At 32.9% G+C, this 18,793-nt stretch overlaps 2 protein-coding genes and 1 pseudogene across 2 annotated transcripts; all 3 read right to left on the bottom strand.

Moving 5' to 3' along the window:
• Positions 1 to 1,506: 1,506 nt before the first annotated feature.
• Positions 1,507 to 2,497, bottom strand: LOC136068899 (probable carboxylesterase 9; annotated as a pseudogene).
• An 11,237-nt stretch (positions 2,498 to 13,734) lies between these two features.
• LOC112039803 (probable carboxylesterase 9) lies at positions 13,735 to 14,709 on the bottom strand. The gene has a single exon (XM_024072708.1). It carries the CDS (start codon positions 14,707 to 14,709, stop codon positions 13,735 to 13,737), a length of 975 nt encoding a protein of 324 aa, XP_023928476.1.
• Positions 14,710 to 16,427: 1,718 nt separating this feature from the next.
• Positions 16,428 to 17,557, bottom strand: LOC112039808 (probable carboxylesterase 9). The gene has a single exon (XM_024072712.2). The coding sequence runs from the start codon at positions 17,299 to 17,301 to the stop codon at positions 16,507 to 16,509; it is 795 nt and encodes a 264-aa protein (XP_023928480.2). The 5' UTR covers positions 17,302 to 17,557; the 3' UTR covers positions 16,428 to 16,506.
• Between the last annotated feature and the right edge of the window lie 1,236 nt (positions 17,558 to 18,793).

Raw genomic sequence — 18,793 nt, forward strand, 5'->3', positions numbered from 1 at the left:
AAAGCAAGAATCATGCTAGATAAATCAATAAATCATTTTATTAGGCAAAAAGAGAAGATAAAGCTAGAAAAGTTTAAGAAAAAGGAGTAGATATATAGCTAAAAAGCTACATCCATATCCCTTAAACCTCAATCCAAGGTATGAACCAAGGAGAGGAAGATGAGGGATGAACAATACCTTGTATTTTTGGTGAAGAGAAGAATAAGGCTTTGATTTTTTTTTTTTTTTTTTGGTCTTGAGGTGCTTGGCCTTTTATAGCCCGCACAACTTTACAGGTAGCCCTTGTAAGGCCCCACCTTCAAAGTCTGATGGGTTGATCTTAACACCCTGGAAGATCTTGACTTCCTTTTCTAAAAAGTATGGAACTTGAAAATCCAATGGTCGAATCAAAAGTTATGGCTTCCGAAAGTTAGTGTGCATCGATCGTGCTTAACTAGTTTTCATGATATCTTGGCCATTCTAACTTTGATTTCACCATGAATATCTTGACTAGAATTTGATAATCTTCGCAATGGCATTAGTTTCAACCTTCTAGGCCGATCAAAATTAGGTTTCTAGAGCCTGTCCAGGAGTCAATTCCAGGTCAAACTTTGTCAAACATGTCAAAAATCTCTGAAAAACTGGGTTTGATGTAAATATGAAAGGAATGTTTTGAGGGGATTTTAACTTTGTCTGACTTTTGGTCAACCTAGGGTTATTAAGGGCATTTTGTCATTTTACTAAAAAGGCACTTTGGGTGTCTGTGTCCGAACAGGTTGCCACTCATTCTGGATGTTCTCGGGCCCCATGGAGAGAAAATTATATTTTTGATTTTTCAGGGTTCGCACGAAACGAGGGCAGAAAAATATGGTATCAACAAGGGTGAGGTTAGGGCAGAATGAGTCTAAAAAGTCTAAACCCATCCTCGCCTCACCTTGTGGTGTAGGGAAAAAATCTTGCTCTATCCTTGCCCCACCATCTTTGCGAGGCGGGAAAGACCTACATAGGGTGAAGCGGGGCGAGACGAGTCAACGGGACGGGGCAAAATTGCCATCCATGCTTAAACAACTTCATTCAATATTGAACTAATGTGGCTTGTCAATAATAAATCCTTCAAAATATTAACAAGAAAAATCCTAATTCAAATTTATTCTATGCTATCACATCCTCTTCACTTTATTTGAAGAAAAGTTTTGTCTAAAATAGAAATTCCTTTCTTCGTTCTATTACCAATACTAAAATATTCCCATGTTCCATACTTTTTTTACATTCTAGCTAGTTAATTGAACCCATTAAATTGTTTTTCATCTTAAAAGGAATCGAAATTGATAGAGTTGTTCAATAATGCTTGAATATGTATTTATTGTGAGTGCCTATTTATTTTCTATCGATATCTATGGCATGATCACAAGTCAAAGTATGATTATAGAAAACTACCCATTGTTAACATCTGCTTCAGTTGATAAAGTTTTTATTTTATTTTTATTTTTATATAAAATAAAAATTCTACTCTAACCTAATTAGCGTATATGTGTTTGAGTCTTTCTCATGGAGAGATTTGCTCTAATTCAAAGTTTCAAATGTGCAGCAATTACAAAATGTAGGGCATCTGAATCCCTGCAAAGTCTGCTCATGTTCAAGAGGGACCTCAAATCTGGTTAGATTGTCAACATTTTTGAACAAACTGAGTTGGTGAAGTCTTCAACATTCTGCAATGAAGTCTTCAATCTTTTCCAGAATATTATTCGCACATTCCAGGTCTGCCAAATCAATCGCATGGAACCCAGAATCGTAGAACAGCACTTCCATCTGGACCTCATGCCTCATCAACATGGTTATAAACTCTTGCTGCCAATCGATCATGATGTCCCCACAGAACCCAATCACAAGGCACCTACCAAGCTTACTGATGGCGCTCGTGTGCGGCCCCTCCACTATCGGATTACAATACCAATGGTCTCGATTTTCACCTTTTGGCAAACAGAACTCCCGAACCAAATCTTGTGCACACAAGGGGAGTAAAGGGTTCGCACAATTTAACAGCTCTGAGTTTGTCCTTTTCATGCCACCAAACGATGGTTGGTTCATTATATTCCCAACAATCTTCAACGGCTCCAACTCCATTTCCGCTGCTTCTAACGCAGCGAAAAATGCTATGTTCCACCACTACCATATCCATAAAGGTAACACCTTGAAACATATCCGTAATCTTTAATCCATTTCCCCGTTTGGATTCATTGCCTGTTCCCTCACCTAAAGAATTGCGTCCATGCCATCATCGTATTGCGCTGGGAGCCTATTTTCTGGAGCAACGCGATAGTCAACAGAGACAACAATAGCAGGAACCTGGCATGCGAGCTTTGAGGTTAGAATGTAGTTGATTTCAGACTCCCATGAAGAAATGTACCAATGTGAGAAGGGGTATGATATTATGATGGGAAACCTTGTGTCCCCGTTGCGAGGCAATTTGATGGTCGGCATGTAGATTCGGACGCGAGTTTTCTTTTCAGCATTGAGAGTATNAAAAAAAACAGTAAAGTGGACTGGTAACTCTCTTTCTCCATTTTGATTTGGTGACTATGCCCATATTAATTAAATTATCATTCTATTATGAGCAATATAAATATAAAACGGTAAATACTATTTTGGTCTCTAAATTTTACTAAACGTTTGTTTTTCATCCTTAAACTTTAAAAATTTCTCTTTTCATCCCTAAACTTTGTACATAGTTTTTTTCAATAGTTTAGGGATAAAAAAAAAAAAAAAAAAAAAAAAAAAAAAAAAAAAAAAAAGAACTTTTCTAAAGTTTAAGGACAAAAATAAAACATTTCAATAGTTTAGGGATGAAAAATGAACTTATAAAGTTTAAGAATTAAAAAAAAAAAAAATTGTGTAAAGTTTAAGAATTAAAGCAGTATTTTACTCAAATATAAATAAAGATATCGAGGCCTAATCAATTTCTATTATGGGCATAAGTGCTTCATTTGCACGGATAAACTATTAGTAGGCAAGAACATTATTAGTAGGTAGACCATGCACTGATAATCATGCCAGATATTCCCAGTTTAAGAAAACCATGGTAGGCCATGCATGGATTTTTTAAAGACGTAAATACACTTTTAGTCCCTATATTTTGGGTCATTTATCAATTGGTCCCTAAATTGATTATACTCCTAAGTTAATCCCTGAATTTTTAAAATGGTCCCTACCATCAACCCTATTACAGAAAAAGCTGAGATGGCAAACGGCGTGTCCTACTTGCTGACATGGCGCTGACGTGGATATTAAAATATTATTAAAAAAACTTATTTGGCATTTTTGAAATGCCACGTCAGATTTAAATTAATAAAAAAATTAAAACAAAATCTAGGTCAAAAATTTTAAAATAAATAAACATTAATTTAATAAATACATTAAAAAACAAATTAATTGAATGTCTTTTTATTTTTTTTTAATTCCTTTCAATATTTTTTCTAAACATGTTCTTGTTCTTTGTGTTCTTCCCCATAATCAATCTCTAGAGCAAAGAACCAAACCCCAAACCTAGATCTCAACCAAACCCCAAACCTATATCTCCAGCACAACAGAGCACACTCGCCACCCAAATCGTCTCACCACCCTAACTAACTCCACTGCCTCCATTGAGAGAGCTATTTTTGGATTCTCCAGGAAACCCAAAAATGTAATGGCTCCAAACCCAAAAGCTTGACTGCTTCAAGAAACCCAAAAACTCAAAAACTCCAAAAAACCCAAAAACTTGGTTTCTCCAGGATTCGAATTCTCTAGGAAAGCCAAAAACTCGGCGGCTCCAAACATTAATTTAATTAAATTAAGAAAAAAAAGCTTTTTCAGTTTAAATCTAGGTTTCGTTTGGATTCGTGATTGACCGAAGCTCCATCAATGTTGGCATTTTGTTTGGGTCATCTTGCTTCAACAGAATCATCAATCGATTGGGTTGTGGTGGTGGCATGGCCATGGGTCCTGGTGGAATATGGGTTGCGGGTTGTGGTTTAGGTGTGCTATGGGTTTTGTGGCTGAGGTTTTTGCTAGGCTGTGGTGCGTTGGTGGCCCGATGGTTGTGGCGTGATGATGGGTTATGGTAGCATGGAGGCTGTAAGTTATGGGTTTTGATGTAGATTGGCAGTTGTGGTAGAGGATTTGGGTGGAGGTGGTTTGCTTCGATGTGTTTGCGTGGGTAGGGATGAGTTTGTTGTTTTCTCTGATGGGTTTGTGTGGGTAAGAATGGGTTTGTTGTTTTGGATTTGTGGTGGGTGATTTGGATTTGTGGCAGATTCCGATGGATTTGTGGCTGTTACTTTTCCCAATTATCCCAAAAATTAGATTTAAGATTATATATATATATATATATATAAAATAGATTTAATTTTTTTTTGGATAGGAACTCAATTTTTTTAAATTGAAAAAGCTTTTTTTTTCTCTTAATTTAATTTAATTAATGTTTATTTATTTTAAAATTTCTAACTTGGATTTTGTTTAAATTTTTTATTAATTTAAATTTGACGTGGCATTTCAAAAATGACAAATAAGTTTTTTTTAATAATATTTTAATATCCACGTCAGCGCCATGTCAGCAAGTAGGACATGCCGTTTGCCACTTTAGCTTTTTCCATAACTGGGTTGACGGTAGGGACTATTTTAAAAATGATTTTAAAAGTTAAGGACTGACTTAGGAGTAAAATCAATTTAGGGACTAAATCGAGAAATTGTCCAAAATGTAGGGACCAAAAGTGTATTTACGCCGTTTTTAAATGTTTTTCTTTGACATTGAGTGAAGGTTAGTCCTACAGGAATCTCAAAAATCTTTCATTCGATTTAATTAGTATATAACATTGACAAGTAGCATAAAACGACCGTCACTTGGAACCAAAAATTGACTTGCAATATGGAAGGTAGAGAAGACCAAATATCGAGCTTCGGTAGCAAACGTGGTGGTTGGATCATCTTCCCCTTCATCACTGGTCTCTCTCTCTCTAAAACACACACACACACATACACACACACACACATCATGCATAGACTGTTTCTTATTTCTATTTATATCAAGCAAGGGTCGTGCCTGGCTTGCACTTGGAAGCGAAGGATGGATGGCAAACCTGATCGTATATCTGATTCAGGTGTTCAATGTGAAAAGCATAGATGCTGCTCAGATTTCAAACATAACGAATGGCTGCCCCAATCTGTTTCTAGTCATTGGAGAAATTGGTGCTAACTCTTTCTTTGGTTCGTTCTTTGTTGCTGCAATTTCTGCCTCTATCTCTATGCTATTAATAGTCTTACTCTGTTGGAGCTTGCAAGATGCATGTCTGTTGTGTGTGTGGTTTGCTTGCTAGACTCTATGTTTTGTGTGTGGGTTATATTTAATTTTTTGACATAATTGATCGATATTATTCTCTCGATTATGGTTAGCTTATGTTCTTTATGTTCTTTTTATATATATCTAAGGTTGAATTTGTTCAATCATTTTGTTGGCTTTATTCCGTGCCAAATTTTCTTGTAATTCAGCATTTAGAAACTTTGTATTTAGGTGGGAATTATGTAAGGGTAGTGTGTGAGAGAGTGTGAAGAAAAGCTCAAAAGTGTGCACTCAAGAAGGGCCTCGCGATTGGATCTTGCGACTAGCTCGCAACTAGCAAGTCGTCAAAAGTGGCACACGTGTGAAGCATGCAAAGGAGCTGAAGAGTCACACCAACTATTACACTATAGGACAAAACTTCCAGTCTGGCCAGACTATTAGCTCGCGACTCAAACTCGCGACTTGTTCCAATTGCGAGCTCAAGTCGCTAGAAGACCCTGTTTGTTGTAAAACTAACTCTTCACATTCCATATACACCTCACTATAAATATCCTTATATCCACGTATTGTAGAGAGCTTCCAAAGAAAATTTTAAGAGAGAAACCCTAGAGAAAAACAAGATTAATTCATCCATAATCTTCATCCTTTGATTCTCTAAATTCTTCTACTCTCACCATCTCCATTGATACATCCTTGAGAGGTACTTTAGTCAAATATTTATCTCACCATACCCATATCTGTGAGAAGGCTTTTTGGTGCTAGGGAAGTAGTTAAGAACGGACCAATTCATTTTGGTTGATGTAATGGGTGATTCCGGGATCCGGTAAGTTAGAGAAGACAAGGTTCAGTGTAACCCTATTAGAGCAAGAAGCTTGGAGGGCTTAGGTGCACTGGGTAGATTAGGCTTGGAGGGTCTTCTGCTATTCATGTATCCCAACTTTATTCTCTAGTGGATTATTAACCGCTTAGAGGGTGGCGGAGTGGTTTTACGCCGAAGACTTTAGTTTTCTCTTCGATAACACATCGCTGTGTTGTCTTTGTTTTTGCATCTCTCCTTCCTTAATCTTTGCCTTTTAATTACTGTTGTGGTTGTGATTAATTTTGGTTTAGATTGTTTTACCAATTCTATTCTAGCTTATTTTCATATTTCGCACATGGAGTTTTCTTTTCAGCATTGAGAGTATGATCCTTGGAGACCACAGGGTCACCATTACAGGCTATGGGGTTTGCTTTTTTCTTTGGTAAATTGATAAATCTAGTGAGAGTGCCATCAGGGTTCAGAGCAATGTTAAGGTGGTCGTAGGGATCTATGTCTGACAACATTATACGTTATGGTTATATTGATTTGCTTGTTTAATAATTTGTGGTAGATGATGTAGAAGAATTTTGTGTTTTCTAATAAATTTCTAGGTGCATGAAAATTTTGATAGTGAATCTGGGTATAACAGAAACCCCCGTACAAATACAGGTTTGCAATCACATAAATAAGGTAGTTCCAGTAATATTGGGCAGTTTGGTATATAATCTTAATAGTATGATTTCAGTTTTTAAATAATATTACACGTATTTTCACGTACTTTTTTATTTATACGTATTTAAAAAAAATTAAAAATTGTTATTTAAACATACATACCAAATATGACCTACAGGATTGCAACAACTTTGACTTCATTTACCAAAAAAAACAAAAAAAAGTAAGAAAGAAGAAGACAACTTTGACTTCATGCTTTCATGTACGTTAGCAACAACATTCTCTAAAAGTAGTAAATGAAATAACAAAAAAAAAATTCATGGGTCATCAATAAAACTGAGATGAAAGGTTAGAGTAAAATAACCAAAAAAGAAAAAAAGAAAAAATCATGGGTCAATGTTGAAACTAAAATGAAAGGTTAGAATTGAGACTTGACTTAGTCTGATGATAAAGAACACAATCTTCAGAAGCAAATGTTATAGGTTGAAACTTTATTAAAAAAAAAAAAAAAAAACTTAGGCGAAAACAAATAAATAAGTATGACTATACCCTAAGCTACTGGTAGTTTAACCAATGTAGTCAGTTTCGTACCGTACCGGCCGGTATGGCCGATATTTTTCGTACCGGTGCCTGGAACGGTACAGAAACGTCCTCATTCCGTACCGGTTTAAATACCGGCGTTACCGGAAGCGTTCCGGCTGTACCGGCCAAAATACTGGATTTCGGTCGGAAAATGAATACCGGCCCGAAACAGAAACACAGATTTCTTTGAAATTTTTCACTCACCTGAGATAATTTCTCAACAAAATTTCATGATTTGATGCATCTTTCACGTATCTCAGTCTCTTTTCTGCTTAGCTATCCATATTTCTTCGTGTTCTCTGCAACGTCTGTGTTGCTCTGATGTTCTTCTTCTTCATTTTTTTATGTCTCACTGTTTCTCAAAGATTTTGAGTTTTCTTTTGAGTGCCCACGTGATAACTGACCAAAGGTAAGGAGAAGACTTGCTTTTTGAAATTTGAAATGAGATAAGACTCATCAGTAGAGGTAAACATGTGGAGGAGATAAAATCAAGGTAAAAATAAAGAAAGATAAATTGCAAAAGTAAAAGTGGATGAGTGGAGGTGATTAACAACTTGTTGGCAGATGATGGCAATTGAAAATTGATACACGTGTATCAAAACAAAAATAAAAATATTATATTTATAATATTTTTACAATATTTTTATAATAAATTTTAAATTTCAGGATGTTATTATTTTTTTTAAAATATTTTATATATATATTAAATTTATAAAATAGCGGTAAATTCGAAACGGTACACCGGTATTAACCGGTACCGAAATATATCGTTCCGCTGGCCAAACTGGTACAGCCTCCGGTACGAAATTGACTCCCTTGAGTTTAACAATACATAATACTGACATATCGCGTAATGACATATGAAATAAACAGTGACTTCAACCATGAGTTCCAGCTTTGCTCAATGATCTCATCTTGCATCATTGATGAAAATAGTTCTCTAATAGCCAACACGCAATTTAGATAATAGGAATGAATTACTCTTTTTCTTTTCTTTTTTTTCTTTTTTTCTTTCTCTTTTTAAATTTACGATAGTTTTGTTTATAAAAGTTTTGTAAAACTTTTGGTATTTCTAAAAACACCTCTAAGATATGTCAGAATAACATAATCAATTTTTAAGGGAAAAAAAAAAACGCTAATGCTATTTTCAATTTTACAATACAACTATAGTATGTTGTAACATGTTTTTACACATGAAATCATTGAACACTAGTAATAATGAGGTAGTTTTTACCTAGGTAAGTGAGGTGGTCATCTCAACTTTCACTCTGAATATTATGAATATGTCACTTAGAGCATTCACATCAACTAATATAAAAATTGTTGTCTATTTTAATATAAAAACTTACGTTTTCTATTTCACACAACCATTTTTCCAAAACACTTCCATCAAATTACATATTATACACCATATTTTATAAAAATGTTATATTTTTATTATATTTTAATCTATCCCATTTTTTCTCCCTTCCCATATTCTACCTTCCCCTCCGCCAAACAACATCAGCAAATAACATATAACATCATCAGCAAATAAATCCAGCCAAATCAACAATGCCCATTTCATATCACACCCGGCCATATCCAATTCTTTAGAATCTCCAATAGCAAACCCCATTTGTTTAGCTAACCCCAAAAAAAAAAAAAAAAAAAAAAAAAAAAAAAAATCACAACAATAAATATCAAAGATCTAGCCCGGTCCACACCGCCAAGAAAAAAACAAATTGAGTTCCTAATCTGAGAGAGAGAGAGAGAGAGAGAGAGAGAGAGAGAGAGAGAGAGAGAGAAGAGAGAGAGAGAGAGAGAGAGAGAGAGAGAGAGAAGAAGAAGAAGAAGAAGAGAGAAGAAGAAAAATGTGAAAAAATATAAAAATTATTAAAATATTAGGATATAAAGCTAGAGTAATGTAGGCAAAATTGTGTAAATTTACACATTTTTACATTATATGATGTGGGTTAATTTTAGGCAAAATTGTGTAAATTTTATATCTTTTTCTATTATGCACTCACTGGTGTGATTGCTCTTAGCACTAAAATTAAGAAAATTAAAATGGATATGTGGCATAAAATTAGACAATAATTAGAAACTAATTTGGATTCTAATTGTGGCAAACTAACTGCACACACACACACACACACACACACACACATATATATATATATATATATTTTTTAAAGAAGAAACTAATTGCATAAATGGCACACTTAAAACCTAAGTTCCTAATAAAATAATATTTTAAAAAATTACTTGATTTTTTTATAGATAATTTCAATTTGTGGCGTTCACTCTTGATGATACCTCTTTATCATCAGACCAAAACACCAATCGGTTTTTGGTGTAAGTGGGTATTGAACTTCAGATCTCTTATTCAACGATTAGAGACTTTACTAGTTAAGCTAACTGGAACCCACAAATTAATCTATATATTACTAAAATTTGAAGCGTAGCATTTAATATTATTGTTACGCTCACGTTAAGCTATGTCAGCAGCCATGTTATTATCTCTTTTTCTTTTTTTTTTCTTTTTTTTTTTCCAATTTTTAAACATTTAAAATGAATTAAAAACTCTATCATATTACAATCAAAATATTATATTTAATTTATCTTATTATTAACTATTCTTATTTATTATTAAATTTTCAATTCCATTTTAACTTTTCACATCCCCACTACTCTCTACCTTAACTTTCTTCAACCTTTCTCATTCTATTTTAACTTTTCATATCTCCACTACTCTCAATATTACTATTATTCTATCTTTTTGTCTATCTTTATTTTTAACTCTTCTTATTCTTATCTTCATACTATAAAATTGTATATATATTTTTTATTTTAGTGTAACAGGTTGACCATCAAAATATATTGATGCAATATTGAAAACTCCACCAAATGCATTGCAGAAATCAATCTTAGACTACTAGAAGTCAGTCAGTTTGCTAAAATTGGAATTGACTGGTAATCTAGCTTGATACGATTTAGTTTTGTGTTTTATATTGTTATTTTTTTTTTTATTCTCATTGGTTTTTAAATGTTATATTATTTCATTATAAAGATAGTATATAAAAATATAATATTATTTTATTACATAGCATAACCAAAATAATATGGTGTTTATTGCTATACATTTCATTTTTGCTATTTTTCTTCTCATCTTATTTTATTCAATATTTAACTTTAGCAACATCCTCCATATCATAATTATTTATATTCTGCCTCATTTTTTTTTTAAAATTAAACATATAATATATTTTTTTAAATTCAATAAATAAAAATTGTTCTTATAAAGTCTTCCCATGAAATGTTACAATGCATCAATGGAAAAATGACATACAAAACAAATATCAATTTAGAAACACTTAATTAAAAAAAATAGAATAAAAAAATTTCTTATAAAGTAGTCCCATAAAACGTTACAATGCATCAATAGAAAAAGAAAATACAAAACACATGCTATAGAAACACTAAATTTATAATAATAATAATATCAAAGCAAATATATCATAAAATAAACTAATAGTTATGGATATACTAACTTCATGGCAGCAAAATGGAATAAAATTTGGGGAACAATAGGATGTTGACGAAGAGAGAGAGAGAGAGAGAGAGAGAGAGAGATTAGTAAGAGAAATCAAACGTCAATTAAATAAATTAATTAGTAACTATTAATTGGAAAACAAAGAGGCTAACAGCTAAAGGAGTAAAAAATTAATTAAAGGTGAGCTTACGAATGTTATTAAAAACTTTACAATGTAAATAAAAAAATTGTTAAATTCACTTAATTAAATCATATAATCAACAATTAATTACAATCGTACAAAATTTAAACTTGAAACTAATCAAACTCTAATCTAGAAAATCATATTTATTATCAAAACTAAAAGGAATACTTTCTTCAATAATAATAGAAATATATGAAAATTTTTGAAATCCTTTTTTTGACATTTCATTTAACATTATTTATAAATAATAAAATATTTAAAAAATCCTTAAATGCTTATATTCTTCACACACCACAACTTTTAAAATCTAATGAAAGGTTTTAAGAATTTAACTCTCATTTAATGCCTCTATTATGAAAATCACTAGCTAGTAAAATATGATAATAGTAAGAAACGTTATAAATGAGATCATTAAAAAACTAATTAGCCACTATTATTATGGAATAAATGTCTTTTTTATGCATCTAAGAAAATGAAATGTATAGAGTTTACTTATTAAGGTATATGTAAAGATTCACGTTAAAAAAATATTTAAATGTTTTTTTGAAAAAAAAAATATATGTAAGGTTTTTATTAACTTAAAAGACAATGAAAAATAAATTTTTAATTACTACAACCATCACTACTCTATAAATCACACACAACACTATATTTAATTACATAAACTACAGAGTTAGACTATTTTAGGTATACACCACCAATCTATTATCAAGAGCAGACACCATAGGTAGAAACTCTCAAAAAGAGAAGAAGATATACACCACCATATTCAACTTATAAATTACAACCCAAATCAATCATAGAATTACACAATCAGAGCCTGAACATGTAACATGAATTACCTTCTGAATTATTGCTTGGAATTTTCACAATTATTGAAAGAAAATCGCCAAATTTAATTTTTAGAAAACATCAAGACAAGGTGAATTCTAATTTTTTTTTTTTTTTTAACTTCTATAAAAAAAAAATATATTACCCACATTATTTCAACCCTTATGGAAAAGAAGGTTTACATGTAGCATGGAAAATGTGTTTAATTGATTTAGAGATGTAAAAATTAGTCAATCGACTATGGTAGAATTAAAGTTTCAAATTTTAAATAAAACAATTCTACAATAAAAAAAAAAAAATTATCTTGTGATAAATATGAATATGAAATGCATTACTTTTTTTTTTTGGTAAAGAAATGCATTACTTTTCATTAAATTAGTTCAAATTACAAAATAATAATAATAATGAGACCACCTTAAAAAATAATTACGCGCAACGCGTGAGTCCATGACTAGTTTATATTAAAACATGTCATATTAGCATTTTTGCCTATTTTGTTTACCCACATTAGCATTTATGCCTATTAAAACATGCCACATGTCTCAAGCTCAGGCAATAATCCAAATAAATAAAATGAAAAAAGCTCATAATATGTCTAACACCGAATTGAAAGTATCTCCAAAATTTAGGAAAGAGAAAGTATTTCTGCCTATTTTGTTTACCTACATATAAAATGTGTGCATAGTGCATACAATTATAGACTATGTTATTAGCAAATATGCAAAATGGAAATGATGATCTAATCACACATTCATATATATACACATTCTCTCTTTCATTGGCAAATCAAGTCAAGCCCTCGCAAAATCAGCTCATATTCCAGAAGGATCTCAAATTTGGTTAGAGGATTTTCCTCTTTTTCTTCAACCTTTTGTACAAACTTAACTAGTGATTTACTAACACTACTATCATTTTCTATAACTCAAAACAAAATAATAATATTACCATATTAGTAACAATTCAAGAATTGAAGGCAGATTTGTTTTTTATTTCCGCGATGAAATTTTTAATCATTTTTACAATAGCATTCGACAATTCTAGTCCTACAATCTCAATTGCATGGAACCCTGAATAGTGGAACAACGCATCACATGGAATGATTTTTTTTTTTTTTGACAAAGTTTAGCTACAAAATCGATTGTAGCCTTAGGTTACAAACTCACTTAATAAAATAAATATTACTGCATATTTTGAAAATCTAACCGTTGAATTACATGTTCTTTACGCTCTTAATGCACATGTCAATTTTTGTGTTAATCGGATATCATTTACTATATAATCTATAATCTTATATTTTATGCATAATTTTAAATTACAAAAACTTATAATTTAAAATTTATTTATGAAATAGCTATTGATCTTTAATTTTCTTGAAATTTTGTAAACATGGAGTATATAAGAAGAATATGCAATCAATGGTGGATTTGTCAAAATTCACCTCCAATAAAAAGATATTGAGTGAGTTTATAGCCTATAACTACAACCAATTTTGTAGCTAAATTTTCCTTTTTTTTTTTTTTTTTTTACTTCAGATCCAAAACAATAAAAATAAAGATTTCCTATAAAAAAATAAAAAGAAAAAAAGGAATAAGAAAGAAACAGATACTTGCTCTAATTCAAACTTTCAAACCGGCAATTACAACATAGAGGGGATCCGAACCCTTGTGAAGTCTGCTCATGTTTAGGAGGGACCTCAAATCTGGTTAGATCGTCCTCTTTTCTTCAACCTTTTTGAACAGACTGAGATGGTGACTTGATAATACCACTGCCGTCAATTTAATTCCAAAAATAAAAATAAAAAATACATTAGCAACAATTGAAGTATTGAAGTGTTGAACTCATGGTTTTTTTTCGTCTCCTGCTATGAAGTCTTCAATCGATTCCATTATAGCATTCGCCCATCCCATATCTACTAGATCGATAGAATGGAATCCGAAATCGTGGAACAGCGCTTCGATCTGGACCCCATGCCTCATCAACAATTTTATAAACTCTTGCTGCCGATCGAACATGAAGTCCCCACAGAACCCAATCACAAGGCACCTACCAAGCTTGCTGATGGCGCTCGTGTGCGGCCCCTCCATTATGGGATTACAATACCAATGGTCTCGATTTTCACCTTTTGGCAAACAGAACTCCCAAACCAAATCTTGTGCACACAAGGGGAGTAAAGGGTCTGTAGAATTTTGCAGCTCTGAGGTTGTCCTTACAATGCCACCAAACAGGGGTTGGTTCATTATATTCCCGACAATCTTCAAGGGCTCCAACTCCATTCCCGTTGCTTCTAACGCAGCGAAAAATGCTATGTTCCCACCACTACCATGTCCATACAGGTAACACCTTGAAATATCTCCGTAATCTTTAATCCATTGCTCACCGTTTGGATTCAATGTCTGTTCCCTCACCCAAAGAATTGCGTCCACACCATCATGGTATTGCGCTGGGAGCCTATTTTCTGGAGCAACACGATAGTCAACGGAGACAACAATAGCAGGAACCTGGCATACAAGCTTTGAGGTTAGAATGTAGTTGATTTCAGACTCCCATAAAGAACAGTACCAATTCGAGAAGGGGTAGGAAATTATGATGGGAAACCTTGTGGCCCGATTGGGAGGCGATTTGATGGTCGGCATGTAGATTCGGACTCGAGTTTTCTTTTCGTCATTGAGAGTGTGATCCTTGGAGACCACAAGATCGCCATTGCAAGCTATGGGGTTTGCTTTTTTCTTTGGGAAATTGATAAATCTAGTGAGAGTGCCATCAGAGTTTAGAGCAATGTTAAGATGGTCGTAGGGATCTGTATCTGACGACATAAGTTATGGTTATTTTGATTTGCTTGTTTAATAATTTGTGGTAGATGGTGTAGACAAATTTTGGGTTTTCTAATAAATTTCTACGTGCATGACAATTTTGATATTGAATCTTCGTATAACACAAACCCCAGTACAAATACAAGTTTGCAATCACGAAAATTAGATGCAGTTTAGTCTTTTTAAAAATACGAGTAAAAAAATATATAAAAATATATATAATATTATTTAAAAATTAAAAAAATATTGCTTAAACTACCATGTCAAACGCCCTAGACAGTTCTAGAAATATAAGTTACGACAACTTTGACTTCATTTACCAAAAAATAAAAATAAAAGGACACCTTTTCCTTCATGCTCTAAAAGTAGTGAATAAAATAACCCAAAAAGACTATGGCCAGCGTTAAAACCGAGATTAAAGGTTAGAATTGAGATTCGACTTGATCCAAATTCTCATTGGAATGAAATAATTGATACTGTGTTTGTTTATATACAAATTGTAATAATCGAAATCCCACTAAGCTACTTGTAGTTTAACAATACATAATACCGAAACTACACATATCGTTTAACATATGAAGTAAACAGTGACCTCAACCATCAGTAGATTCAGTACTTCCAGTTTTGATCACCGATCTTATCTTGCGTCATTAATGAAATAGTTCTCTAATAGCCAACTGGCAATTTAGATAATAGGAATGAATTTCTTTTTTTTTTCTCCTTTTTAATTTATGATAGTTTTGTTTATAAAAGTTATGTAGTAAAATTTTTAATATTTCTAAAAATGTCTCTAACATATGTCAAAAGTTAGGAATCAATTTACTAAAAAAAATTGCTAAAATTACTTCCAATTTTACAATACAACTATAGTATGTTGTAACATGTTCTTACACATGGAATCATTGAACATTAGTTTTACCTAGGTTTGTGAGGTGGTCATCTCAACTTTCACTTTGAGTTTTTTTTTTTTTTTTTTTTGTGAGAAACTTCACTTTGAGTATTATGAATATGCCTAGCTTTTGTAAAATTTGATGTTTATTTTAGCATAAAAACTTACTTTTTATTTTTATTTTTTATGCAATCACTTTTCCAAATCCCCTACATCAAATTATACATTATACACAATATTTTATTAAAATATTATACTTTTTATTATATTTTGATCTATCCCAATTTTTTTTCTCTCTCCCATATTCTCCCTTCTCCTCTGCCAAACAAAATCAACAAACAACATCTAACAACATCAACAAATAAATCCAACCAGAACAACCAAATCAACAATGCCCATTTCATTATCAAACCCCATTTGTTTACAATTCTTTACAAACTTCAATAGTAAACCCCATTCGTTTAGCTAACCAAAAAAAAATTCACAACAATAAATCAATAAAAAAAAATGGGCTACTGAAACTGAAAATCAAACTCCGAGTTGTACAAATCCATCAATGCTCAAGAAGAACATTGCTTGAGGAGAAGATTGGCGTTGCCCAGATGATACACAAACCCAAAAGTGAAAATCAAACTGCCCATCAAAGATCAAGACCAGTCGGCACCACCAAGAAACTGAGTTCTTAGTCGGAGGACAATTTGACTGCTTCGAAGAAGAAGACCAACTGGTGAAGGAAGTTGAAGAAGAGAGAGAGAAGATGAGTAGTGAGAGCTGAGAAGGGAGAGAGAGCCTCGGTGTGAAGAGAAAAGAAAAATAAAAAGTGAACAAAATATAAAAATTAATACCACTGTTGTTAATTTAACTCTAAAAGTAAAAATAAAAATATACTAGCAACAATTGAAGTACAGAACTCATGGTTTGTTTTCGGCTTCTGCTATGAAGTCTTTAACCGGTTCCACAATAGCATTCGCCCATTTTGGGTCTGCCAGATCGATTGCATGGAACCCATAATCGTGGAACAGTGCTTCAATTTGGACTTCATGCCTCATCAACAATGCTATAAACTCTTGCTGCCGATCGATCAAGAAGTCCCCACCAAACCCAATCACTAGGCACTTACCAAGCTTGCTAATGGCGCTCGTGTGCGGGCCTTCCACTATCGGATTACAATACCAATGGTCCCGATTTTCACCAATTGGCAAAGAAAGCTCCCAAACCAAATCTTGTACGCACAAGGGGTGGAGAGGGTCCGTAAAATTTTGCAGCTCTGAGTGTGTCCTTACAATGCCACCAAACAGGGGTTGGTTCATTATATTCCCAACAATCTTCAACGGCTCCAACTCCATTCTCGTTGCTTCCAACGCAGCGAAAAATGATATGTTCCCACCACTACCATGTCCATACAGGTAACACCTTGAAATATCTCCGTAATCTTTAATCCATTGCTCACCGTTTGGATTCAATGCCTGTTCCCTCACCCAAAGTATTGCGTCCACGCCATCATGGTATTGCGCCGGCAACCTATTTTCTGGTGCAAGGCGGTAGTGAACGGAGACAACAATAGCAGGAATCTGGCATGCGAGCTCTGAGGTTATCCTTTCGTTGGTTTCACTGTCCCACATAGGAAAGTACCAATTCGAAAAGGGGTAGAAAATTATGATCGGAATCCTTGTGTCATTATTGGGAGGCAATTTGATGGTCGGCATGTAGATTCGGACGTGGGTTTCTTTTCAGCATTGAGAGTGTGATCCTTGGAGACCACAGGCTCACCATTAGTGGCAATAGGGTTTGCTTTTTTCTTTGGGAGCGTCAAAAATCTAGTGAGAGTGCCATCAGGGTTCAGAAAAATGCAAAGGTGGTCGTAGGGATCTATACCTGACGACATTTGTTAGGATTATACTGATTTGATTGTTTAATAATTAGTGGTAGATGATGTAGAAGAATTTTGGGTTTTCAAATAAATTTCTATGTGCATGAAAATTTTGATCGTGAATCTGGGTACAAGACAAATCCAGGCTTTAGATTTTTTGTGCTCTCTTTCTCTCTCAATTTCCTTTTTGCTATCTAATTCACTTTACTGAAAAATATGTGGATATTGTGATTCTTGTTTGAGCTAAGCCATTGAGTTTCTGCCGGGCATATATATGTGGGAATTGTGCTTCTTGTTACCATTAATTGTGACATGAGAATAGATGAGTTTGAGTAATAAGATATAAGAAATGAAAGCTGAATGATCCAAAATAAAAAAAGAAATGACAGCTGAGTTTTGAGTTAGGTTCAAACCAATCACTGACGACATGCTTCCCTGTACGTGAGCAACAACATTCTCTAAAAGTAGTAAATAGAATAATAAAAAAGGAAATAATGGGTCAACGATAAAACTCGGATGAAAGAATAGAATTCCGATTCGAATTGATCCTAAATTCGAGTTAGAATGAAATAATTTATACCCTGTTTGTTTATACGAGACAATGAAATAAAAAATCATGGGTCAACCTTCCCTCGTGTTCAGCTCGTTTCAATGAAATAATTATTTTTCAAAACGTATTTTCTACAAAACTATTTCATTTTTTTATATTTAGCAATGACCTTAAAATGAATTATAAAATTATCTTTTAACTTCTCTTTATTTTGTTTCGTATAAAATAGAGCTATTTTCCTTATTTAGCTTTGCGTGAATTAAAGTCATTCTCACAAAATTTTATTGGAAAACAAATGTCTTATATGTTAATTGTTAAATAAAAGAAGTTAAGCGATAGTTTTTGTTTGACATATGTTTTCATGCTACCAAACACGAGAAAATATAGAAAGTTATCTCCACATAAGGTTTTTCATCGAGACAAACAAAACGTGAGAGATGATTTATTTTTTAGAAAACATTAACTTCAAAACAAATAGAGAACTAACAAATTAACCAACTCCTTGTAATAACTGAAATCCCACTGCAACAAGACACTACAAATTAACTAATGACGTTGACATGTGTCTCAAACTCAAGCTATAAGCCTATAACTAATCAATAAGAGCAATATTAGGACTACATAAAATTACATAACTTTTGTCATAACAACTCACTTTACGTAATCATAGTATTTCTTAATAAATAAATAAGACTATACGCTAAGCTACTTGAAGTTTAACAATACATAATACTGAAACTACATGTAGTGTAATTAATGACATATGGAGTAAATAGTG

This window comes from Quercus suber, unplaced genomic scaffold, assembly GCF_002906115.3.
Source record: "Quercus suber isolate HL8 unplaced genomic scaffold, Cork oak 2.0 scaffold_141, whole genome shotgun sequence".
NCBI classification, from domain to species: domain Eukaryota; kingdom Viridiplantae; phylum Streptophyta; class Magnoliopsida; order Fagales; family Fagaceae; genus Quercus; species Quercus suber.

Bases quoted from the DNA above. Each gene is read 5' to 3' on its own strand.
- LOC112039803 (XM_024072708.1), bottom strand. From the start codon at position 14,709: ATGTCGTCAGATACAGATCCCTACGACCATCTTAACATTGCTCTAAAC.
- LOC112039808 (XM_024072712.2), bottom strand. From the start codon at position 17,301: ATGCCGACCATCAAATTGCCTCCCAATAATGACACAAGGATTCCGATC.